At 38.6% G+C, this 27,231-nt stretch overlaps 1 protein-coding gene across 1 annotated transcript in view; it reads left to right on the top strand.

Annotated features, from left to right (window-relative positions):
- MRTFA (myocardin related transcription factor A) overlaps positions 1 to 27,231 on the top strand; it is a 181,037-nt gene that overhangs the window by 66,703 nt on the left and 87,103 nt on the right. Inside the window, 1 exon segment of the mRNA XM_079140783.1 lies at positions 18,488 to 18,749. Coding sequence (XP_078996909.1) covers positions 18,488 to 18,749 — 262 coding nt within the window.

Below are 27,231 nucleotides of genomic sequence, written 5' to 3'. Positions count from 1 at the left end.
CTGCCCCTGGACATGTTTCTTAGTCATTACTGTTGGACATTGATCAGAGGGGTAGCTTTTGGTCTTTTTGGTTTGCCTCCTATGGTGTGGAACTTTTGCCTGAAGAGAGAGCTGGGGAGAGTGTGACCGGGGCCTCAGTGTTCTTGGACTCTTGATCCTTGGATAGTCTCTGTATTAAGGTAGCGACTGGTTGGAGAAAGGAAGCCGCTGATCTCCTGGTCCTAGTCACCAGGAATTGAACCTCCTCAACTTGAAGTTGTAGATGATAAGTGTGATGACCTGCTCCTTCTGGTGTTTGCTCTGGAGGTGAGAAGAGGAGGAATTCCCTCTTCTGGCCACACCCACCTGCCTAGAAGGGTGTTTTCCTGTAGGCCAAGGATAAGTAGGCCAGGAGGAGTAATTCTCAGCTCAAATGCTGCAGACTCCGGCTGTTACTGAGTTTTAATAGATTAAGTACTTGACCATTTGTAGAGATTTTAAATAGTTTTTTCCCCCCAACAGTTTTCACCAGCATTACTTGTTTTCCTGGGGAGTGTGTTTGTGGAGTCCTCTTGCTGACGTCTGGGAAGTGGAACTCTGTGATTAACCCCACACTCTCATTGGGGTTAATGCCAATTTAGTTTCAGTAGTATACATCTCTGCTTCTGTGTGGTTCTTTTCCCTACTGCCTTGTGCTGCTATTGTCACAATTTCATTTTTATTCATTGTGTGCTCATCAGTACGGATTTATGTTCCTTGCTTTTTGCATTTGTCTGTTAGTAGAAAAAAGAGAAACAAAAATGTATTCGTGCTGTCTTTTGTATTTACCTGTATAGTTATTAGTGATCAGTATCAGTGATCTTTATTTTTTGTGTGTATTTGAGTTTGTTTTCATTTCAACCTGAAGGTCTCCTTTTAGTATTTCTTATAGGTCAGATTTGCTAGCAAAAAACTCTCTCAATTTTGTTTTTCTGGGAATGTCTTAATTTTTCCTTCAGTGTTGAAAGGTAGTTTTGATAGGATCCTTGGTTTCCCTCCCACCACCCCCTTCAGGACTTCAAGTATATCATTTCATTTCTTTCTGGCTTCCTGGTTCTGATCCCTTATGCATTATGAGTTGCTTTTTTTTGGTACTGGGGATTGAACTCAGGGGCTCTAGACTGCTGAGCCTCATCCCCAGCCCTATTTTGTATTTTATTTAGATACAGAGTCTCACTGTGTTGTTCAGGGCCTTAGTTGTTCAGCTAAGTTGCTGAGGCTGACTTTGAACTCTAGATCCTCCTGTCTCAGCTTCCTGAGCCAGTGGGACTGCGCCTGGCAGTGAATTGCTTTTTTATCTTGTTGTTTTTAAGATTTTCTCTTTCTGTAGTTTGATTATGATGTGTGGGTGTGAATCTCTTTTAGTTAGTCCTACTCAAAATTCTTGAAAGTATGGATTAATGTTATTCTTTAAGATGGGTATGTTTCAGCCATTATTTCTTCAAGTATTCCTTCTCTCCTGCCCTGGGATTTCATGGCTCATATCAGTATGCCTCGTAGTGTCCTATGGGTCTCTGAGGAACACCATCATTTCTCTTTATTCTTTTTACTTCAGATCGATTATTTCAGTTGCTCTATCTTCAAGTTCACTGATTCTTTTTTTTTTTTTTTTTTCTTTTTTTTTCATGTCTGCCTAAATCTGCCTGAACCCCTGCAGGGTATTTTAATTTCAGTTATTGAGCTTTTCAACTCCAGAATTTCTGTTTGGTTCTTTTCTATAATTTTTGAATTCTTATTAATAGTCTTTATTTGGTGAGACATCATTCTCATTCTTTCTATTTTTTTTTTTTGACATGATTACTTTTAGCTCTTTTTTTTTTTTTTTTTTTTTTTTTTTGTGGTGCTGGGGATTGAACCCAGGGCCTTGTGCTTGCGAGGTGAGCACTCTACCAACTGAGATATCTCCCCAGCCCCTACTTTTAGCTCTTTGAAGATATTTGAAACAACTGATTTAAAATCCTTGCCTAGTAAATCCAAAGTTTGGGCTTCCTCAGGGATGGTTGTCATTGTCATCACTGTTATCAGCATGCACTTTCCACCTTCTAAACTGCAGTGGCTGCCCGAGCTCCAATATGCAGCCTGTATGCTAGCCAGCAGGAAGAAAGAAAGATGGAAGAAAGATGCTCATGCCCTCAACTGTACTTCCTAGAAATCTCATATGCCTTGGTCTTAGAGACCATTGGTCAGAGTGTTATCATATAATTGTACCTAATTTCAAGAAAGGCTGGAAATTATAGTAATCAAGGAAGCTAGGTTACCCTTTCCCTGAGTCTTTTATTACTAAGGAAGACAGAGAAGGGATTTGTGGTATAGAGTTCTGCTTTTTTACTATAGTCTATCCCTTCAGTTATTTTAACATGCCTGCCTACTCTTCTTAACACACACACACTCATCTCCAAGGTGAACTAGCCCAATGTTTTGTTTGATTATTGCATGCAGCTGTAAGTTCAGGATGTCTGGGTAATGTGCAGTCTTCTCTGTCAGATGTGCTTCAGGGTCTATAAACTAGAAGACAAGGTAACTGCTCCCCATACTGTTAGTGTACGTAAGTGTAATAGAAATAGGACAGTAATGAGAAAAGGTTATTATCATTCAGGAAAGGGGAGAATTAGTAACAGAAAAGTTGCTGGCCTGAAGCCATTACTAAATGCCACTGTGTAGGATATTTGAAGGCTTTCTGTCCATAAACTAATAAACTCCTGTATTCAACATTGTTTTTAAACCTTAGGACTCAGGTCTTTTACATACTTACCTCTGTGCCTTGCTCATCTTCTGCCCCACCTTAACTTAATGACAGTTACTGTGAGGCCACCTGAAACAATGGGCTTCTGTGAGAAGGCAATCCTAACCTTCCCTGCCTTTGCGGAGGACATTGGATATATATGTGTGTATATGTATGTATGTATTTATTTGGTACTGGGGGATGGAACTCAGAGGTCCCTGTACCATTGAGCCATATTCCCAGCGCATTTTGATTTTATTTTGAGACAAGACCTCACTAAGTTGCTTAGGGCCTTGCTCATCACTGAGACTGTCCTCCATTTTGCAGTCCTCCTGCCTTAGTCTCTCAAGTTGTTGGAATTACAGGAGTGTGCCACCATGCCCAGCTTGAGGTAAGAGGCTTGTTGTCAACTTAGGTTGCAGGCCACAGGAAGAAGTCACCTTCTTTTGGTGGTGGTGGTGGGGGGCAGTTACTGGGGTTTTAACCCAGGGGTGCTTTACTAGTATATCTTCTTCAGCAAAACTGCATTCCTTATTTTTCTGTTTACTCACTCGCTAGCACTTGTCTAAGTTACACCTCTCTGGAATGGTTTTGTTGAAAGTTGCAAGTATCCATCGTATACAACATGCTGAATCTTTTCTTTCTATTTCCCTTAAAATCTTAGCATTCCAAGATAATCTCACAGTGCTTTAACCAGTGTTTTGCCATTGTGTAACAATGTGGCTACTTTCAGCTTCAGAGTCTTGAGTGTTCACTACTCACAGCTTTACTGTTAGGCTAGTGTCATGTGTTTTGTTCTTTCTCATGAAGTGTCCTGCTACCAAATTCTATTAGGATATTTCCCAACAGTTTATGCCCCTAAAAAGTAAAATAATAATGATTTTAAACATAAAGTAAGTTCAGCCAGGCATGGTGGTGCATGCCTGCAATCCCAGCAACTCAGGAGGCTGAGACAGGAGGATCTCAAGTTCAAAGCCAACTTCAGCAAAAGTGAGGTACTAAGCAACTCAATGAGACCCTGTCTCTAAATAAAATACAAAAGGTTTGTGGCTCAGTGGTAGAGTGCCCCTGAGTTCAATCCTCAGTACCCCGCCTGCCAAAAAAAAACAACATAAGTTCAGTTTTCTCATATATAAAAGAAATTGATAACCCAGGGTGGTGTGGTACTCCAGAGTGTTAAGGAATCAGTTTCTTTCTCTTTTTGTTGCCTTGCTAGTTTCAACAAAAAGTGTTTTGCTAGTTTTATGACTTTTTCCTCATAATTTAAGATTGCTGCTTTTACTCCAGCTGCCTCATCTACAAAACAATAATGTGCCGGTTTCTTTTTAAAAAAATTTTTTTGTGGTTGTAGATGGACAGAATGCCCTTATTTTATGTGTCTGTTTTTATGTGGTACTAAGGATGGAACCCAGTGCCTCACACAGGCTAGGCAAGTGCTCTGCCATTGAGCTACAGCCCCAGCCCCCCCTGTACCTGGTTTCTTTAAGCACATTTCCTGGAAATCACACCTAATATTTTTATTCCTGTTCCTTGGATTCAACTCATTTGCATGGCCACACCTCACTGAAAGAAAGGCTGGGGAATACAGTGTTCATTCTGGCATGCACTTAGCTTAAACTTAGATGCTCTGATGCTAAGAAGGGGAGAGTAGACATTATGCAGCAGCCTCCAGTGCCTGATGCAAAAAACTAGGTGGCGATGTTTTACTTCTTGTTGCTGCTGCTGCCTTGTTTTTTTTGGGCGGTGGTGCTGGAGTTTGAACCCAGGGCTAGGCATGTGCTGTACCACTGAGCCATGCATACCTTCAGCCCCATTTTCTGCTTCTTATCAGTAGTTCCTGCTATGCATTTTTTTTTTTTTTTTTTCTGTACTGGGACTTGAACCCAGGGCCTTACACATGCTAGGCAAACACTGTACCATTGGGCTGTTTTTTTGTGTGTGTACAGTCTAAGACATCTTGAGTTACTAAATTCAGAAGGTTCTTTTCTTTTAGATGTGGATCTTCAGTGCATTTCCTTTTCCTTAATCCATTTGGAACCTTTCCATTTTAAGATATATGTATATTCTCAACAAAATATTTGAAGATTTTCATGCTGCTGGTGTGCATTTTTTTGTTTTTGTTTGTTTGTTTGTTTTTGGTTATCTATACCATTCTCTTGCCTATGCAGATGACTTCAAAATGTATAGCCCTGATTGTGAACTGGCTTGCTAGGTCATTTAATGAGTTTTTACAATAATTGTTCTTAGATGTAGTTGTACTATGGAAAATTTTGCAGTGCTGTGGAGAGCACTTTTTTCTTTTTTTTAAGTGGTACCGGGGATGGAATCCAGGGCCTTGTGCTTGTTAAGCAAGTGCTCTACCACTGAGCCACATCTCCAGCCCTAGAGAATCCTTTTTTTGTTTTGCAGACACACTGTGGTTAATGGTGGTTATACGTCTCAGAAATGTGTTAGGCGATTTCATTGTCATCCATATCATGGAGTGCACTTGTAAAAACTAAGATGACTTTGACTAGGCATTGTGATCTTTTTTTTTGCGGTGCTGGGGATTGAACCCAGGGCCACGTGCTTACAAGGCAAGCACTCTACCAACTGAGCTATATTCCCAGCCCGTGATCTTCTTTTAAAAAATAGTTTTTAGTTACAGATGGACACAAAACCTTTATTTTATTTATTCATTTTTATGTGGTGTTAAGGATTGAACTCAGTGCCTTACACATGCTAGGCAAGCACTCAGCCACTGAGGTACAGCCCCAACCCCAGGCATTATGATCCTGTGGGACTACTATCACATATAGTCTGTTGTTGACCAAAGTAGTGTTATGTGGGGCATGATTGTATTTTTCTTTTTTTGGTTTGGAAATGAACATCTTCACCTCTGCCATGTTTTTCCTCTTTGTTTCAATTGTGCAGAGTTTAAAATTATATAAGAATATCTGTTACATTTTACTCCATCAGAAATTCTCAGCACCCTTTTCAGAATATTAATGGAGTAAGAGTAATACTATTTGAAGCAAGAAACTGTCAGAGGGAAGAATACTGATCCATGACTTAGGAGCTATTTTTGTTTGAATTGTCAAGGCTCATTATATTTTCAGAGGTTCTTTGTTGATGAATACTTTAATAACCATGAGAAAATGAAAAGGCATTTTAAACCACAAATTCTGTATTTAATTCGTGAAGGTAACTTGAAGAGCCATTACTTTTTTATGTAACTGATCTTACCAGAGTAGATTAGTGTGGTTTTTATAATTAAAGTATAATCAGAAGAATAATTCATGAACATTGGTCACTGCCTTAGTGTCTTAGGTCTAATGCTGCAATCCTGTCATCACTGTGTCCTTTGTACCTAGACATGCTCAGTGTGGCACCAGTAGGTGCACAGGAGCTGCAGGGTCAGCCTCTTTTGGGGACCCATAGACACTGCAGCCTTAAATAGACACTGCTCTCTGTACTTACGTTGTATTTGGATGCTTCTCCAAAACTGTGACCGTTTCTTATTTTCTTTTTATAGCAAGATAGTTTATTCCTGGGGTTTACAAATGTTTGATCAAGAATTTAGGAAAAATGGTTTCTTTTGTGAAGTAGGAGCATGTTCTTGTCACACCGGCAAGAAAATTCATTGTGAAACCTAAAGATATGAGGCTGCCAGCACTGGGAAGTTGGGCTTCTCTTCAAACACTCCACTATAGTGTAGAAACAAAGCCCAGCACTGTGATCATCTTCCTTTCCTCCAACTCTGCCTGTCTTCATTCTGGGTGAGGTTTGTCTCAACAGGTTTTTTTCCCCAAAGTTAATGTTAAAAAATAATTTTTTTCATGCTATTCATACTTAAACAGTTATCACTATGGCAGTTATTCTGTATCACAGATTTTCTGTGACTGGCCACATTTCAAGTTGTCCTAGTTTATTAGTGTATAGTGACATGGTTTAAGAGTAGAAGTGACTGAAGAGTTCTTATCCTGAAAATTATTCATAATGGATTATGTGATTTTGGAGGGGAATACACAAAATATATTCAGATTGTATTTAAATATATTTAGGTCTTTTATACATGGCATATGAACTTATAAATATCCACATTTAAAAACAGAATTCCACATTTAAAAATTGGAGCACATTTGGACACCATAGAAGATGGATTAGGAATCATGAGCATAGCCTGTCTTTTTTTTGGTACTGAGGATTGAATATAGGAGTACTCAGCTATTGAGCTACATCTCCAGCCTTTTTCTGTTTTATTTTGAGACAGGATCTCACTGAGTTGCTTAGGACCTTGCTTAGTTGCTGAGGCTGGCTTTGAACCTGTGATCCTCCTGCCTCAGCCTCCTGAGCCACTGGAATTATAGGTGTGTGCCACTGTGCCCAGCAGGATAGCCTATCATTAATTTATTTGCATGAGTAAAGCTCAAAGAATGTAATGAAGTCATCTTTTCAAAATTAGTGCTTTAAATTTCAAGCAACCTTTTTGGGGGGCAAAGGGATGGTTTAAGGCAATATGTGAAACTTGTTAAATGTTTGCAACAAAATTCTACAATTGTAGTTAATTTTTCTGTATTTATTAGAATATCTTCACATAAGATTCTTTATGATAACAAGACACATAGTAATAGTTTTTATTCAGAGTGACTTAACTCAAAGTTATATAACCCAACTTAGTGATGTGATGTATTGAGATACAGATCACACATCATAATGTTTTATTTAAAATAACATTGCATTGTTATTTGAGGCCAGGCAGCATAGTAAATTAGATCAAATTCAAAGTCAGAAATAGGCTAAAGTAAACAGCTTGTAGAGGTACAGTCCGCTCTCTACATACCTGCCAAAGTGATTTTTTTTAAAAGGAAATCAGATCATAGAACTCTTAAAACCTTCCAGGGGCATCTACTTGTTTGTCTCTCCTCTCTGACCATACTAGTTCTTCAGTTCCTTCAGGACGCTGTGCTCATCCTACCTCATTGCCTTTGAACTTGCATATGCTGTTCCTTCTGCATGACTGGCTGTTTCTTGTCAAATTCGGGCAAAGTCAAATTGTGGTTGTTAGAGGCATGAGTTCTGAAGCCTGATTGTCCAGGTTCAAGTTATTTAATCTCTGCAACTATAAAAAAAATTGGATAATATAAATAAATGCCTCCGTGTTGTGAAGATTGAATACATACACATAAAGTGCCTCCCTTATTAATAAGTGTTCATTGAGTATTGACAGTTCTTCTAACCTCAACTCAGATATTAACTCCTGGATGAGACCTTCCTTGACCATTTAATCTGAATTAGCCACCTATTCCTCTGGTATTTAACACTTGTAATCTGAAATCATCTTACTTTGTATATTTATTTATTTATATTTTTATGTCTCTTCCACTGTAATGTAAACTCCCAGTGCCTAGACCGGTACTGATTAATATCTGTTTGTTGAGTGCATTAAGTAGAGTCAGGTCTACCCCTTCTTTAGGTGCCATAAAACTGAAGGGCAGTCTGTGTTGCTCAGATAAGGGAAGATATTGTGGTGTGTGCCTAACACCTTTAGCTTATGCCCTGCCTGTGGATATCTGGCAGGGGTTTGTTGTAAATGGTATAGAGAGATAGTCAGTAGAAAAGGGGTTGAGCCTGGGGGTTGAATACACATTTTACTTCTCTTCTGTTTTTATTTATTTCTGCTACTTCCACCTGGTGAGTTCATGTGCCCTTATGTAAGCCCTTAAGCTTACTTGTGTCTTTAAGTTTGGGAACAGCTGGTTGCCCCTCAGCATTATAAAGTTACAGCTTTATCGAGCTTCTAAAATAGTGTGAGTAGAAAGTACTGATATGTAATTAGATACTTAGCTGTATATGATAATTTTAGGAATCAGAGGCATGGTCCAAGATCCAAAGTAGGTGATCTGAGACTGGGCATTTCTGAGTTTTCAAGTGAGGCAGGTTTGATGCAATTTGTCATTCCTTTATCCCTCTACCTATCTATACATGATTCTCATACTCTCCCTACTTTTTCCCCATTATTCTCTTCCTGTTCTTGTATTCTTTATTATTTCTCTCAATCTACCTTCATTTCCATATTTTCCTTCTCTGGTACTTAAAAGAAACCCAAAAGATGTTTCCATTATTCAGCTTTGGCTCCTGGACCAGACGTACAAAATCAGATTCATTATCCCCTTAGATAAAATCCCCCCTTTTCCTTGTTTCTTTTAGCAGAATACCGTTCTTGCATTTATTCTAGTTTAAATTCTTGGAGTCATCTTTGATACCTCCCTCTCCTTTATCTCCCACAAGCAAACACATATCTTCTCTCATAAATCCTGCTCATTCATTCAGTAGTTTTTTTTGTATGTATGGGGGGGAGGGGAGGGTAACTGGGGATTGAACTCAGGGGCACATGACCACTAAGCCACATCCCCAACTCTATTTTGTATTTTTATTCAGAGACAGGGTCTCACTGAGTTGCTTAGCGCCTTGCTTTTGCTGAGGCTAGCATTTCCTCCTGCCTCGGCCTCCTGAGCCACTGGAATTACAGGCAGGCACCACCTTGCCCAGCTCATTCATTCAATATTAATGCAGTAAAGACTTGAGTTCATGTGTGCATGTTTGCATGCACTCTGGGGATGTAACCCAGGGCCTGTGTTTGCTAGGCAAGTGTTTTCCCACTGATCTACATCCCAGCCCTGAGTTCCTGTTGTGTTTTGGGTTAGGGAGTGTTGTGGTTCCCTTTGTTCTACATTAACTGCCCAAATTCAAGATCTCAACACAGTTATATACTTTGCCTAGTGAATATCTTTCCCTACCACCGTTCCTTGTTTACTATCCAACATGTATTTCACTGCCATATTAATTTTCCAAAATAGTTTGATCCTATCACTTTCTACAGTTAGACTCAACTTTCTCTTCTAAGCATAGCCCATATAACTTTTGCCAAACTATATTGTCCTTCAGAATATAACCCTGCATTTTCTCACATCTGTTTTTGTTCATCTGTTTCTGTTCCCTGGAAGAATATAACCTTACTAAGGGCAAGAGTTGTGTTTTATTTACTGTAAACACTAGCACCCAGAATGTAGCCAGCCCGTTATGGGTACTCACTAAATATTCATTGAAAGAATGAATGAAAAATACATCAATATTGTTTAGCCTGCCCCCCTTCTTTTTTTTTTTAATTAATTAATTTATTTTATTTTATTGTAAACAAATGGGATACATGTTGTTTCTCTGTACATGGCGTAAAGGCATACCATTTGTGTATTCATAAATTTACATAGAGTAATGTTGTTTGATTCATTCTGTTATTTTTTCCCTTCCCCCCACCCCTCCCACCCCTCTTTTCCCTCTATACAGTGCTTCCTTCCTCCATACTTGCCCCCCTCCCTATCCCTAATTCTAACCCTAACACTAACCCCTCCCTCCCCCCATTATGTGTCATCATCCACCTATTAGCGATATCATTCGTCCTTTGGCTTTTTGAGATTGGCTTATCTCACTTAGCATGATATTCTCCAATTTCATCCATTTGCCTGCAAATGCCATAATTTTATCATTCTTTATGGCTGAGTAATATTCCATTGTATATATATACCACAGTTTCTTTATCCACTCATCAATTGAAGGGCATCTAGGTTGGTTCCAGAGTCTGGCTATTGTGAATTGAGCAGCTATGAACATTGATGTGGCTGTATCTCTGTAGTATGCTGATTTTAAGTCCTTTGGGTATAGGCCAAGGAGTGGGATAGCTGGGTCAAATGGAGGGTCCATTCCAAGTTTTCTAAGGAATCTCCACACTGCTTTCCATAGTGGCTGCACTAATTTGCAGCCCCACCAGCAATGTATGAGTGTACCTTTCTCCCCACATCCTCTCCAACACCTGTTGTTGCTCGTATTCTTGATAATCGCCATTCTAATTGGGGTGAGATGGAATCTTAGGGTGGTTTTGATTTGCATTTCTCTTATTACTAGAGATGTTGAACATTTTTCCATATGTATGTTTGTTGATTGCTTGTAGATCTTCTTCTGTGAAGTGTCTATTCATTTCCTTAGCCCATTTGTCGACTAGATTATTTGAATTCTTGGAGTAGAGTTTTTTGAGTTCTTTATAGATTCTGGAGATTAGTGCTCTATCTGAAGTATGATTGGCAAAGATATTCTCCCACTCTGTAGGCTCTTTCTTTGCATTGCTGATAGTTTCCTTTGCTGAGAGAAAGCTTTTTAGTTTGAATCTATCCCAGTTACTGATTCTTGCTTTTATTTCTTGTGCTATGGGAGTCCTGTTAAGGAAGTCTGGTCCTAAGCTGACATGTTGAAGATGTGGACCTACTTTTTCTTCTATAATCTGCAGAGTCTTGGTCTGATTCCAAGGTTCTAATCCATTTTGAGTTAGTTTGTGCATGGTGAGAGATATGGGTTTCAGTTTCATTCTTGTTGCATATGGATTTCCAATTCTCCCAGCACCATTTGTTGAAGAGGCTATCTTTTCTCCATTGCATATTTTTGGCCCCTTTGTCTAGTATGAGAAAATTGTATTTATTTGTGTTTGTGTCCGTGTCCTCTATTCTGTACCATTGATCTACCTTTCTATTTTGGTACCAATACCATGCCGTTTTTGTTACTATTGCTTTGTAGTAGAGTTGAAGATCTGGTATTGCAATACCCCCTGTTTCACTCTTCCTGCTAAGGATTGCTTTAGCTATTCTGGGTTTCTTATTCTTCCAGATGAATTTCATAATTGCTTGCTCTATTTCTGTAAGGTACGTCATTGGGATTTTAATTGGAATTGCGTTGAATTTGTATAGCACTTTAGGTAGTATGGCCATTTTGACAATATTAATTCTTCCTATCCAAGAACATGGAAGATCTTTCCATCTTCTAAAGTGTTCTTTAATTTCTTTCTTTAGTGTTGTATAGTTCTCATTGTAGAGGTCTTTCACCTCTTTTGTGAGATTGATTCCCAAGTATTTTATTTTTTTCGAGGCTATTGTGAATGGGGTAGTTTTCCTAATTTCTCTTTCTGAAGATTCATCACTTATGTATAAAAATGCATTGGATTTATGAGCATTGATCTTGTAACCTGCTGCTTTACTAAATTCACTTATGAGTTCTAAGAGTTTTCTGGTGGAATTTCCAGGTTCCTCTAAATATATAATCATGTCATCAGCGAACAGGGATAGTTTGAGTTCTTCTTTTCCAATTCGTATCCCTTTAATTTCTTTGGTTTGTCTAATTGCTCTGGCCAGAGTCTCAAGAACGATGTTGAATAGAAGTGGTGAAAGAGGGCATCCCTGCCTTGTTCCAGTTTTTAGGGGGAATGCTTTCAGTTTTTCACCATTTAGAATGATATTAGCCATGGGCTTAGCATAAATGGCCTTTACAATGTTAAGGAATGTTCCCACTATCCCTATTTTTTCTAGTGTTTTGAGCATGAAGGGGTGCTGTATTTTATCAAATGCTTTTTCTGCATCTATTGAAATAATCATGTGATTCTTGACTTTAAGTCTGAAAAACAGTGGTTAGATGCCACGAAGTAGGTGGCAATGCCTTAACCATATGTGTGTTGTCAGGCCCGAGGGCCTCTTCCATCCTTGTCAAGGGGAGTGCTAACCTTCTCTCCTTTCATACAGCACCCACTTTTTTTTGAAATGGTGTCTCCATGTGTTGCCCAGGCTGGTATTGAACTCCTGGGCTCAAAGAAATCCTCCCACCTTTACCTCTCAAGTTGCTGGAACTAGAGGCCTGTGCCACCATGTCTGGTAGATGTGTGTGTGTGTGTGTGTGTGTGTGTGTGTGTGTGTGTGTGTGTCTTTGTGTACTATTCTGAAAATCTCTTCCTTGATTATATTTAATTGAATTCATTGGTTTGTTCGTTCATTCATTTGGTACTGGGGATTGAACTCAAGAATATTCTACCACTGAGCCACATCCCCGGTCCTTTTTATTTTTTGTTTTGAGACAGGGTCATGTTAAGTTGCCCAGATTGGCTTCAAAACTGATCCTCTTGCTTCTGCATCCCTAGTAGCTGTTCTCAACTGTTACTGCCTTTCCTGGGAAGCCTTTTCTGAACTTCGGTTTATTTCTGTGTTTATTTGTGACAGAACCCCCTTTCCTATTTGTTCTGTAACTATGCTGGCTTTGTATATATGATGTGATTGCTGTGAGGTTAATATAGTCAGTAATTTAAATATTTATTGAGCCCCTATTCAATTTCAAGGGTTGTTTCTAGGTACTTGAGACAAAAGACAGTAAAACTCTTTCTTCAGTGAACTTACTGTCTAGTGGGGCATGTAACCATTATAGTAGTAAAGGTAAGCAAGCACTGGATAGCAGCAAGCCAGGGTCTGTGGAGACATAGCCTATTGAAGGGGTGGATAGTTGGGTGGGGGAGAAGAGGCAAACTCTGGGCAGTGGCAGAACAACATAACAGGTATATGTGGCTGGAGTATGTAAAGGGGAGTGGTAAGAGATGAAACAGTAGAGAAGGGCCTTGTACTGTTGTAATTGGAGAGGTAGAGTTGTATGGTTACTGTTATCCATTTTATTGGTGGGAAGAGGAGAGTCTTGAAGGACTTGATTCCCAGTAGAATGAGGAGGAACTGAAAACCTGAAGTATTCAAAGACCACATAATTTATGGCATCAGGATTCCTATTGCCATTGGTTTGCCACTTAGTTAAGAACTGTATGGATATCTCTGACTCTCCCCTGCTCCAGTCTTATTACTTAGAGGCAGTCACCTTTAAAACTCTTCTGGTATTCTCTTCCATGTTTCCAAATCTATGTATACATTGGCTCCTTCCTTCCTTCCCTTTTTTTTGTGGGGGTGGGGTTACTGGAAATTGAACCTGGGGCGCTTAACCATTGAGCCACATCCCAGCCTTTTTTGTTTTTTGTTTTGAGATAGGGTATTACTAAGTTGATTAGGGCCTCACTAAATTGCTGAGGCTGACTTTGAACTTGCAATCCTCCTGCCTTGGGTTCCTGGGATGTACCTGTACCAGGCGTGTACCACTGTACCCAACTACATTGGTTTCTTAATAGCAATTCTAGACCTTATATACTGACTGTTAAAGTAGAAGAAAATTTAGTCGTCTCATCCCCTTTGGCATCTTTTTAAAGAAGTTGTATTATAGCTTTTGGTTAAATCTGAATTCAGTGTTGACATTATTATAAATATATATTGTTCACTGCTTAGCATAATGGCCTATTATGGTTTTATTTGCCTTTCCTTTTCTTAGTTTTTTTGTTTTTCTGGAGTTGATAATTGCCTGTAATAAAATTTTTACTTAATTTCCTTTAAAAGTGCCAGTAATTCTATCTGTACTTTTTGAGGGTCTCAAGTCTTAAATATCATTTTGGTTTTGTTTTGTTTTTTGGTGATGCTAGGGATTGAACCTAGGACCTTGTATATGCTAAGTACACACTCTACCACTGAGCTACATCCTTAGCCCTCAAACACAATTTTCTAACATGGTTAAACCTTTTAGGTAATTTATCAGATTTTTATCCCTTGACTTTGTCTATTTTCTGTTGCTATAACAAAATACTAGAAACTGGATAACTTATATTAATATTAGTTTATGTAGCTCACAGTTCTGAAAGCTGGGAAGTCTGAGAGCATGGCATGAGCATCTGGTGCAGGCCTTCTTGCTGCATCAAAATGTGGTGGAAGGCATCACATGGCAAAACAAAGCAAGAGCTCTACTTCAGGTCCCTTCCTCTTAGGAAATCATGCTTGCCATCATGGGGGCCCCACCATCCTGACCTCTTCTAATCCTAATTGCTCCCTGGAGGTCCCACTTCCAAATGCTATTATCATGTGAATTCAGGAATTATGATGCCAACACAGGAGCTTTTGGGTGACACATTCAAACCATTGCACCCTGACTGGACACAATGGCTCATACCTATAATCCCAGAGACTCAGGAGGCTGAGGCAGGAGGATTGCAAGTTTGAGACCAGCCACAGTAATTCATGGAGACCCTGTCTCAAAATTTACAAAAAAGCTGAGCATGTGGCTCAATGATAAAGTGTGCCAGGTTCAGTCAGTCCCCCCTGCCACCACCACCAACAAAAAGTCAATCACCTAGCCATAGTACTGTGAAGGGTTTCCTCCTAGAGCTCCTTTTGTTTTTGCTCTGGTTTGTGCTTGTTGCTTTCTTGGCCTGCCTTTTGAGTTTTGCCCTGGTTGTACAGCTTTCATTCTGGGAATTGTGTTTCTTTTTCTCCTAGGTTGGAGTTCTGCGCTTGGATTCTCTTGTGTTTTTATCTTTGTTAATTCCCTGGTTTTGGTGGAACGTAGTACAGAAAACTTTCTGAAAATGTTACTTGGGAGGTAAAATTTTTATTACTTGGAATGCCCTCACATTTAATTGATAGTTCCTAGGCTTGTAAGCAATTGTAGGTTTTTTTTTTCCCTTTTGGTGTTTTTTTGGTACCAGGGATTGGACTCAGGTGCACTTTACCACTGATCTATATTCCCAGCCTTTTTAATTTTTTTTTATTTGAGACAGGGTCTTGCTGAGTTACTTAGGGCCACACCAAGCATTTACAGTGTTGTTCTTGAGAAATCTGAGAAATCATTTATTATATATCACAATTTTATGGATGAGAAATTTAGGCAGGACTTAGTTTGGAAATTCTTCTGTCCTTACATGTTAATCTGGGTCAACATGTGAACTGGGTACCACTTGTTGGCATTCAGCAGGTGACTGGGCTTGTGTGACTTTGCTCATATGCCTGACACCTGTCAGGATATCTATAAGGATCTATAAGGCTGTACTCAACTGGACTCCTTCCCTTCCTCTGTCATCTTGAGACCTCTTCTAAAGGTAGTTAGGGTAGTGGAACTTCTTAAAAGGGGCAAAGGGTGCCGGAATCCAAGGTAGAAACTGTCAATCCTCTTAAATTCTAGACTGGAAACTGACATAGCATCTCTTTTCACTACACTCTGTTGGTCAAGGTAGAGGCCAGCTCAGATTCAAGGAGATAGGAAGAGACTGGGACGGGGAGGTGTCCGACTTTGCAGCCTCTTTTGTCTGCCGCATTACTCTTCCATGTGCCTTCAGTGTTTTGTTTTTAAATTTTTAATTGTAGATGAACACATACCTTCATTTTATTTATTTATTTTTATGTAGAGCTGAGAATTGAACCCATTGCTTCACATGTGCGAGGCAAGCACTCCACCACTGAACTACAACCCCAGCCCTACTTTCCATGGTTTTGAGATGGATTATTTATTTTTCTGTTTCATGTACTCCTTGTTTTTAGATGATCTCCAAGATGAAGAGGAATCAGGAAGGCTTTTTCTTTGCCATTTTTAGAAGTACTGAGTAGTTTTAAAGACATCTGAAGATGGTGGGGGTGGTAGTGACAGAGGTAAGAGCAGTTAGTTAATCACGATTTCAGTTTTCCATAATATTCAGTGCTGCATCATCTATACCTATAAGAACTGGAAACAAAACACTTGTTCTATCTTCTTTGGGATGTAGGTACCTAATGTATATGTAATAGACTGTCAGGAAACACTTATCCAGCTCTCACATTCCTTCATATCAATTATATACATATATATTTATCTATATTCATAAAAAAGCATCGGCTTAGACACTAAGAGTTTTTGTGATTTATCTACTCTATTGAAAATAAATCTGAATAAAAGTAAACAGCTGCCCAGTTAGAAGAAAGTTCATTAATTGATTAAAACAGTCTTTATACAGAAAAATTTATATTCAGAAAAACTGTTCCACCTTCAGAAGAGCCCTACCATTTGGTTGCGTGAAACCAGTCCTGTCATGAGTCATAATAAAGGATCCTGCTAGTCGTCTAGTACTTATATTTGAGAGTTATCAGCTGTCTGCTTGAGCTCTTCCATTTCCCTAACACATTTTGTGCTGTTGCTTCTGGTTACATATGTTGCTCTGTGCTGGCAGAAGGCATGCAGCCCCAAAATGGGGTGGGGTGGTATGGAGGAAAGATGAGGTGAATCAGGCCAACAAGAGAGGGAACAGATGGGTTGTGGGAGATGACCCTGCCCCCATGTTGTTTTTGTTCTGGCTGCTACTGATCATATGTGAACTGCAGCCCACAAATTGGTTAGTGATCCTTTGATGAAAAACAAAGTTTGGTCTTGGGTTCAATAAAATTATGAATTCACAATACTAAAATGTGATATAAGTTTTACAGTAAATAAGGAATTGGTAGGAGGGGTCTAATCCTCTAGGGCTAGCCCTCAACATTTTTGGAGCTTGTTTTATAGATTGTCACAGTTTACTGGGATTTTCTCCTTTTACTCATTTCAAAATGAGTAGAGAAGTTTGTTTGCTAGATAAATAAATCAGTATGTATATTTTATGCTAAAGTATTCTCCTTTTTCTTTTGCCGGTGTTCTGGTCTGTTTCTTAAAGTTGAGATTAAGGCACCCTTATATTATGCTTTACTAAGTCTTTGTTCTATGGAATAATCTTATTTTGAACAAAATATTATAAGAATGTTATCAAACATACTCAAATGTAGAAAGAATAGTATAATAAATGTCTGTAAATAAAAAGAGAGGAAATAGATAAGGTGGGGAAAAGTGTTGAGGACTGCTGTCTGAAGGAGGTCAGGTTTCAAGGGGTTCATAAATTTCATAAAAGGGACATTTTTTAGGCTGCAGAAGTTGTTAAAGAAAGCATACATGCTCTTTCAGGATCAAAGACAAAGAGAATACTGAGCCAGCTAAATTACTTGTATAATTTTCTTTCCAACATACACAGAGACATTATTTAAATAATGATAAATCATAGTCAAGATGGAAAATAATTCTTTGAAGGTTAGATTCTGGATTTTCTTAGTATTCATTTGCTTTGAATTCCTAAAATTGCTCAAACCCATGAAAAAACCCTTTTCCCAATGTTTTTCCATACTACCTCTTTGAATATTGATTCCTGATATTTTTCTGTTGAACTTGTCTCATTCATGTTTTCTTCCATTTTTTTAATGAGTAGAAATTCCTTCTTAACTTTATTTCTTCATAATGTCACCTCCTGTCTTCATTACTCTTATCTGAACCTTTTCCAGTCCATTTATATTTATGAAATACGTAAGCTAGAACTGCAATTAGGTTAAGCACTGTTGCCTTACATGAAGATAGATTTTAATGGTCTTTTAATTTTAACTGCCGTTTAAAAATTTTATGGCTGTGTGATATTTTGTTGGTTTTTAAATTCTTTGCTATAGTCTGTAGGGAACTTCAGGAAATCAAGAATTATAGATCAAGAACTATCTCTCTTTTTTTTTTATCACAAAAGCAACGTAAGCATTTTAGTGAGAATTTACAATCTATAAGAAAATAAATATTCCATAATGTGTATGTGTTTCAAAGAATAATGTGTATTGTGATAAATACAATTCATTTTGTTGATTTAAAAATAAATTTGAAAAAAGAAAGAAAAACTTCCATAGTTCAATCAGACAAAACCCCTGTTCTGTGTTTTGTTATGCTATTCCACTAAGCCCCAGCCCCAGTATTTCCTTTTAACTTATGTTTGTACAGTGTTTTTATTTCAATTGTAGTTGTCCTCCCAAGTGAACTAGTAGGGAGGACAGGGTGAGACTTGAAATATATGCATTTTGTGAGCATATTTAGTAATAGTGCTAGCTTACTCTTGGAAAAGTTGTTAAGAATAATGGTGGTTTGCCACTTATATAATTTATAATGTTAGTATTCAGCATATACTCAATGGTGTGGTTTCTTCATGGTACAACCTAAACTTTTTGTTTCTTCCATTTCCAGGTTGCCATCACGAAAGCCAAAGTGGATTTCTCCAGTGTCGTGTGCCTGCCCCCTTCCGTCATTGCTGTGAATGGGCTGGACGGAGGAGGGGCTGGCGAAAATGATGATGAACCTGTGCTTGTGTCCCTGTCTGCGGCCCCCAGCCCCCAGAGTGAAGCTGTTGCCAATGAACTACAGGAGCTTTCCCTGCAGCCCGAGCTGACCCTGGGCCTTCACCCTGGCAGGAATCCCAATTTGCCTCCACTTAGTGAGCGGAAAAATGGTGAGATCATGTGGAATTATTTCATTGCCTGATTTGAACCAGGATCTGTATGTTTCTAATGCTATAGATTCTTTATTTCATATCTCTTGAAGATTTTTAAGAATCTTAATATTTTTTATAAAATAGAGAAATAGTGGTAAGTTTAAGTGATCATTATAAGCCCTGCATTTTCTGCCTGTGTTTCTGTAATTGCTTTTCAATTTATCTTCCTACTTCTCTGCTTCTCCCACCTCGTTCTTTCCATAAGTTAATTAATTCAGCAAATACTTATTGAACATTTATTGGGAATTTTGCTAATTAAGATTAGAGATTAAATGGTAAACAAGTCTCTGACTTCAAACTTCATGTAAATGGAATCATACTACATGTATTTTGTTGACTTCTTTGATATAATTTTATAATTCAACTATGTTGATGTTTGTGGCTATAATTAATTTTGTCATATAATTAATCCCTTCTGTGGATATACTGTAATTCAATTTATTTGTCCATTTTACTGTTGACCTTTGTTTTTTTGGGGGGACGGGGGTGGTAGTGGTGGTGGTACTGGAGATTAATCCAGATTTACCATTGAGCTGCATCCCTGGCTCATCTGGGAGGTTTTTGTGTGTTCTTTTTTAATTTGTAATTTTCATCTCCATTCCAAATGACAGGTTCTTAGGCTTACTGTAAACTAAGAGGAAAGAGTTAATCCACAGGGAAAGTTAGAAGAGATGAAGAAAAAGTTTAATTGATGGAGCTGGGTTCCCATAGAGATGTGAGCTAGGTTCTAAGGTATTGACTTTTCCCTAGGCAGGAGGAGGGACTAGCATTCATCGGTGTGGGAGGAATGACAGTGAAGGCAGTGACAACAAACAGGTTCCTACTATTTGAACAGGAACTGGAGAAAATGGGTGCTAATCTTGTGTCAGTGGAGTCATCTCAGTGAAACAGAAGGCAGATACTGGTTTTGGGCTGAGGTATTGGGTTATCCTTACCCTCTCTCTGAACTTTCCCCTGAGCATATAAATTAACCAAAGTCTCTCCCTTTGCATTCCAGCTCCTCAGACTCTGTACTTTCTCTGCTTTCTCATATCTCAGAGACTTCACTGTTTTGTGGTTTCTGTCACTGCCAGTTTTCAGAAACTGCCACTGCCACTCATTAGCGTTCTTTTTGTTGTAGAGGGAGTAGGCACTCCGTGGTCTTTATTTTACTTGACCTCTCTGCAGCATTTGGCATGGTTGGCCATTCCCTCAGACTTGAAATAAGCTTCCTCCACTGAGAACTGTGACATTACCTTTTCTCTAGCTTTTTTCACTCCACCTTTCTAGCCACTCACTTCCTTTTCTGTGCAGGCCCTTTGCTGCAGTCTTTCTCTACCTGCCTCCTAAATTTTGTTCTTGTCAGTATTCAGCCCTGGGGGGAAAAGCCTGAATGTGCTGAGAAAATCATAATTAGATTTTACACTCAGTCTTTGTACAGTCATTTATATAGAGGTTTGGGTAGAAGCAGACATGAAAAATCACTTGAGAAGATTGTAATCCTGCAAAGTGTGGGGTTGTAGAACAGAGTGAACCCTGGAGTTGGAGGATGGATTTTTTCTTGAATGGGTATGCCACACTGTGTTTTGAGAGGGTGGAGTTAGAAGTTGGTAAGAAGTTTCAAGGCATGTTTTTTTTTTTTTTTTTAAACTCTTCTTTGAAGCTGAACACTTAGGTCTGAAAGGTATATTTGGTCTGCCTGAGGATCCTGTCCAGCCTAGGCTTGGAGAAGCCTGGAAAAACTGTCCCTCTGATGATCCAGCCCTTTGACTGCAGCTCATGGAGTTCTGGCTCCTAGTTAATGAATGTATCATAATGGAAAATAATTTATTATACCAACTTTATATTCATTCCTAAACAGTATAGGTTAGTTGAAGTTTATATGACACTTTTATTTAACACAGGTGGTATTCATTCATCTTGTATATAACTATTATTCAACTATTCATTCAACTTGTAAATAACCTGTATTTTATCTATTTTCGTTGCTGTATAGGGAATGCTTCCCTGGATAACTATCCCATAATTGTAAAAATTATTCTGCTAGTACACATTTAGGTTGTTCCACTTTTAGACTGTTAGTACAGTGTTGTTGTGCATGTCCTTCATGTAACCTGGTGCATGTGCACATGTACTTAGGACTAGAAGTTTATTTGATTATATCATTACTAGGTGATTATACCAGTCACATACCTTCCAGCAGTGTATGAAAATTTAAACTGCCCCATATTCTTACCAACTCTTGGAATTGGTGAGACTTTTTTGAAGATCTCTTATAAAGATCTCTTACAACATTCTTGGTTTTTACTGTGCTTTTTCTAGTGTTGAGTGTTTTTTCTTATCAAATATTTGGATTTTCTCTTGTAAAGTGGTGAGTTAAACTATTGCTATTTTTTTCTAATGTCTTTTTTTTTTTCTTATTGAATAAGAGGAGATTTTTTAAAAAATATATTTTTTAGTTGTAGGTGGACATGATACTTTCTATATGATGCTGTGGATCGAACCCAGGGCTTCATGTGTGCTAGGCAAGCGCGCTACCACTGAGCCACAACCCCAGCCCGAAAAAAAGCAGTTTTAAAAAATAGACTGAATGCTAGTTTGTTAATTAAATGTGTTATAGACATCTTTTCCCTTGCTGGTTTTTCTGTATCTTTTCTTCATGGTATGTGCGCGCGCGCGCGCGTGTGTGTGTGCGTGTGTGTGTGTGTGAGTATTATTTATTTTTTGGGTGGTTCTAGAGATTGTCTTTCTCATGGCAGGCAAGCACTCTGCCACTATTACATCCCCAACCCTCTTTGTGGAATCTTTGGATGAAAAATTTATGTATTCAAGTCTTTTATAATTAGTTTATTTTGTGTCTTGTGTTTCTGGAAATAATGCTTTGTATGGGGTGAGTCAGGGTCCAATTTAATTTTTTTTTCCCCAAATGGATTCCAAGTTTTTGAAATTACTCTTCTTTCCTCACTGATCAGCAGAGTGACCTCTTTTATAAAGGACTTACCTTTGGGTGGATGTGGTTTTGAACTTGCTGATTGCTTCTGTTGATAAATTTGTCTTTGCCTACATTAAAACCTCTCACAGTTGTCTTTTGTGGTTTGGTATTTATTTTGTTTTGTTTTTTTGGTACTGGGGGTTGAACCCAGGGGCTCTTGACCACTGAGGTACATCCCCAGTCTTTTTTTTTTTTCTTTTTTCCCTTTTTCATTTTTTGAGACAGGGTCTTGCTAAGTTGCAAAGGGATGCACTATTTATCTGTTGCTAAAACTGTCCTTGGACTTCTGATCCTCCTTTCTTAGCCTCCCATGTTGCTGTATTACAGGTGTACATCACCATACTCAGCAATAACTTTATAGTTTTAGTTTTGATAACTGTATTAAGCCCTGTTATGTGGGAAAAATAACTCCTTCCATCATATTCTTTTACCCATGAGTGATGAGTGTTTTTCTTGACTAGTCTTTGTATTTCCATATGAATTTTAAAATCACTGTGGGATTTTGACTGGAAATGCAATGAATCTATAAACCAATTTGGGAAGAATTAATATCTTTAGAATATTATATTGTGACTATGGCATATTTTTCTCATATATTTAGATTTTCTCTTAGTTTTCCCAGTGAGGTTTCCTAATTTTCTCTTTGGTGGTCTTACACATCTTTTGTTTCATTTGTTTATGTATTTTTGTGTGTGTGTGTGTGTGGCACTGGTGATGGAACTTAGGGCCTTGAGCATGCTAGGCAAGTGTTCTATTACTGAGGTACACTCCCAGCCTTCTGTCGGGGTCTTTAGCCCCCTTCCTCTTCTCGATCAGCTACAAGGGAAGGGAGCACTCTCCAACAAGGCCAGACCCGGAAAGGTAGGGCCGACTGACCGCTGGCACCCAGCCCTCCGGGCAGAGGACAATCAGATGCCTCGTTTATTGAGGAGGTCACACAGCTTTTATGTAGGGTGGTGGCTAGGTGGGAACCAATCAGCTTAAAGGTCAGCAAGGCACGAGGAGGGGAGGTTCACACAGGCGAGAGTCCCATAGGACTATATGGCAAGCACGAGCTGATCACGTTCGCGGAACTGTTGTTGACCAATCCCTGATGGTGGTCCGATTTATCATCATTAACTTTTGAAACCGCCTTTAAGGCCTTGATCTTGCTCACTCGCCAGGGAGTAAGGAGTCAGCCTGAGTTGTTAACGTGTCGTTAGTCCCAACAGCCTTCCAATTACTTTTAGATGTTTCATATATTTATATACTGTTGAAAAAAATGTTACCTTTGAAAAAATTTCCCCTATTATTCCTAATCCCATGTATTTTTCTGAAAAAGATAAGTGATACAGTGATATATGAGTTTGTCACCTCCACCAGTACTGGGTGGGTTGGGAAGAGTTACATTATAGGACGGAAAGAAAGCAGGGAATGGGGTTGTAGCTCAGTGGTAGAATGCTTGCCAAGCAGGCGTGAGACCCTGGGTTTGATCCTCAGCACCACATAAAAATAAAATAAAGGTATTCTGTCCATCTACAACTAAAAAAATATATATGTTAAAAAGTTAAAGGTATTGTGTCCATCTGCAACTGAAAAAAAAGTTAAAAAGAAGGAAAGCAGGGGAGGATGGGAGTGAAGAGGGCATATTATTCCCCTTTCATAGTGGTTTTTCCTCCTCCTTTGAGTAAGAATTTAGGAAGTAATAATTTGTTTTTGCATGTTTTTCACAGCCTGGGTGGGAAATGGCAGATAATGTAGTTTTTAAGTTGGTTTTGCTTTGTTTTTTCCTGAAAAGGGGAAGCACTGCAAACCTTTCATACTGCAGTTTTGCACAGGAGGTACTATTAATTGCCGGAGAAGTAGAAATCTTGAGTGGGCAGTTTCTGATCCAAATAGCATATATTCCTGGGGAAAGAAAAAGAAAAGTTTTAATTGTGTTTCTTCAGGAAGTCTCAAGGTTTTATAGACTAGATTTTATAGACTAGATCTCACGTAAAAATGCCCAATCTTAGTCATGTCAATTAATTTAAATGATTTGTGTGTAATGTGACTTAAATAATTTCCCCTAACCTACTTCATCCCGGTACTTACAGATAATCCGTTTCCCATTCTTATTTGGTAAAAGTTGTGGGAGAGCAAGTAGGTACCAGATAGAATCCCTGCTCAAACACAACAAAACAAAACAAAAACAAAACAAAACAAAAAAATCTGATTGATTCCATCTCCCAAAGATAAATGCTGTCAGCACATGGCATATTCCCTCCTGTGTTTCTTCACAGTATTGTGGATCCAATTTGTTGTCCATGTTTCTTTCACTTAGCATAGTAGCTTAAGATTTTTCCTGTGTGCCTGAAATATTTTATAAGTAGCCTTTTCAGCAGTGTATAACATTCTGTTCGGTGCCATCATTTAATTATCTTTCCCCCCATTGAACTTTGAAACCATTTTCTATTTGTCCACACATTAATGTTTGGATGAACATCTTTTAAAGCCTTTTCTGCATTTTGGGTTATTCTTTGAGAAGTAGAGACACTGACTTAAAGTTTTGACCATTTTTATGTTGAAAAATTTATTCAGTGTCTAGTGAGTTTCAGTTTAATATACTAAGTATTAGTAAATGAATAAGACAGATGAGAATTTTGTCATAGAATTTACAGTTCCGTGACAGAGAAAAAGATTGAACAAAGGGTTATATAAGCCAATTCATAGTTACAAACTTTGGTGATTGCTTTAAAAAAAGCACAATAATAAAAAGCACAGTTTTAAAAAGCACAGTAATTCTGTAATAACAGAATAACAGAGATTTGTGTGGCAGTTCTAAAGTAGGTAAAGGGTTGGTCAAGAAAGACCTCTTAGAGGATAGAAGATTTAAGTTGAGGACCAAAGCACAAGCAGTGGTTACCAAAGAGAAAGAAGGAATAGCATGTGAAGGCTGGGGTACAAGCAAGGTTATGGGGGAAATTGGCACAAAAGAATTAGAATTCCAGCATGTGAGGGGAGGCAGTGGTATGAAAATGAGTAGTTAGCGGGTAGGCCACACGTCCTTTGTAGGCCTTGTTAAGAATTGAGGCTCTTAGAAATACCCTGTTTCAGTTATATCTCAAGTTGCCTACCAGTTTGTACTCCTGTCAGCCTTGTATGAGTGCCTGATTCACTAATTAGCAATTGATAATCTCATTTATAAATAACAACAAAACAAACAAAAAAACTTGCTGATTTTCATTTCAATTTGTGTTTCTTTAGTTACTAGTGAAGAGGAACCTTTCCCCAAATGTTGTAGCCACAGGATATTTCATATTTGACCATGCAGTTAATTTTCTTAGCTTAGTAAAACATTATTTTAAGGTTCTTCCACAGGTGTTCTACTTACAGACCAGCACCTACTTGTCAGGATTTTGTAGAGGAGTTTCTTACATGTTCCTTGTGCTCAGTACTACTCTGGGTAAGAGGCTGGGATTAAGTCAAGACTGGTTCCTTTTGACTTCATTTTATGGTTCATGGGTATACAGTCTGTAGAGATGGGAATTCAGAAGGAACCTGATAAACTCTGGTGCCTTTATTTTTTTAAGAGCTAGGCTCCATTTCATTCTCCTGTAAGAAGTAATCCAAGTTTCTTGTTAGTTAGAAAAATCAATTGCGTTTCTTTTATATTGTTCACCTCATGGTTTGGTTTGTACACTAATTAGAGCACTTCTCTTTTTCCCTTTTAAATTGTTTGTTAGAGATTTTCTATCTTAGGCTTCACTTAGGGGTCTTGAGGTCAGGGATAGTGCTAGTCCTGAGTCATCCTTCCTTGTCTTTGTGCCCCCACTGTGGTTGACACTGTGCATAATGACATTATTGCAGGTGTACAGTATGAATGACACAGCTGTTCATATTTATGGTTATTGTAATTCTTCACATTTATTACTATATCTTGTAAAGTGAGCTGAAAATATAGCCTTCTTCTATCCTAAGGCCAAGAATCACATACCTGTGGGTAGTGTGTGATTCTCCCAAGATTGCAGGTCTCAACTGGGCTCCTCAGCAGTAGTAACTGTGATCACAGATTAGGGAAGCGGCCCAGACCTGTAGTGACTTGCCTGTGCTGGGTCATGTGGTGGTGTTTTCATTTTACCTAATGCCAGGTATCTGGGGTAAAGTCTTAACTGTTCAGTATGATGATTAGATTTTTGAAAAGGTTAAAAAAAATTACATATTTCGTGTACAGCTAGAGGAATGAGAAGTTGTGCTCCATTTGTGTACAGTATGTCAAAATGCATTCTGCTGTCATGTATAACTAATTAGAACAATTAATTTTTAAATCACATTTTGAATTGCCATCTGCATTCTGTTTAGATGATCCCAGTTTGTTGGCAAACATCCAAAGCATCATAATCAGGAACTGGTTAAACATATGCTGCTTTCTCTGTGTCAGACCTGATGGGGTTGTTTGACCCTTGGCTACATCAGTTTCATGAAGTGAGCTTCTTTATAGACCTTTTAATCTGGTGCTTGTTGGCCTTGACATCCACAGTGAACATAAGTGTTATCCTCTGCATGGCCAACTCAGTGATCAAGGGGAACTTGATGATGGCATAGTGGTCAAGCTTATTTCTCTGGGGGTATTCTTCAAGGGTATTTGGGTTAACGTTGGAGCCATAGAGTCTTAGGCTACCAGAAGGCAGGTGATATGTGGAACTTTTAGATATATAGAATAAAGATGCTTCAAGTTTTTTTGTTGTTGTTGTTTTGTGGGGTGGGTACCGGGGATTAAACCCAGGGTCACTTCACCACTGAACCACATTCCCCAGCCCTTTTTGTATTTTATTTAGAGACAAGGACTGGCTGAGTTGCTTAGGGCCTTGCTAAATTGCTGAGACAGACTTTGAACTCGTTATCCTCCTGTCTCAGCCTCCTGAGCCACTGGTATTACAGGCATTCACCACCACATCTAAAGATGCCTCAAGTTTGAGGCCAGCCTTAGCAATTTAGTAAGACTTGTCTGGAAATAATAAATAAAAAGGACTGGGGATGTAGCTCAGTGGTCAAGTGCCCATAGGTTCCATCCCTAGTACCACACACAAAAAAATGTAAGGGGTGACCCTGAGAGGGACAGAGATAGAGAAAGAGGAGCCATTTAAGATTCTGAGGAATAAATACAACTTTCTCATACTAGACAAATTTGCCAAAAATATGCAATGGAGAAAAGATAGCCTCTTCAACAAATGGTGCTGGGAAAACTGGAAATCCATATGCAACAGAATGAAACTAAACCCCTGTCTCTCACCCTGCACAAAAATCAACTCACAATGGATCAAGGACCTTGAAATCAGACCAGAGACCCTGCATCTTATAGAAGAAAAAGTAGGTCCAAATCCTCAACTTGTTGGCTTAGGATCAGACTTCCTTAACAGGACTCCCATAGCACAAGAAATAAAAGCAAGAATCGATAACTGGGACAGATTCAAACTAAATAGCTTTCTCTCAGCAAAGGAAACTATCAGC

This window comes from Sciurus vulgaris (genome assembly GCF_902686455.1).
Source record: "Sciurus vulgaris genome assembly, chromosome: 5".
Classification (NCBI taxonomy): Eukaryota; Metazoa; Chordata; class Mammalia; order Rodentia; family Sciuridae; genus Sciurus; species Sciurus vulgaris.
The sequence above is the reverse complement of the archived record's forward strand: the minus strand, read 5'-3'. Positions and strand labels throughout refer to the sequence as shown.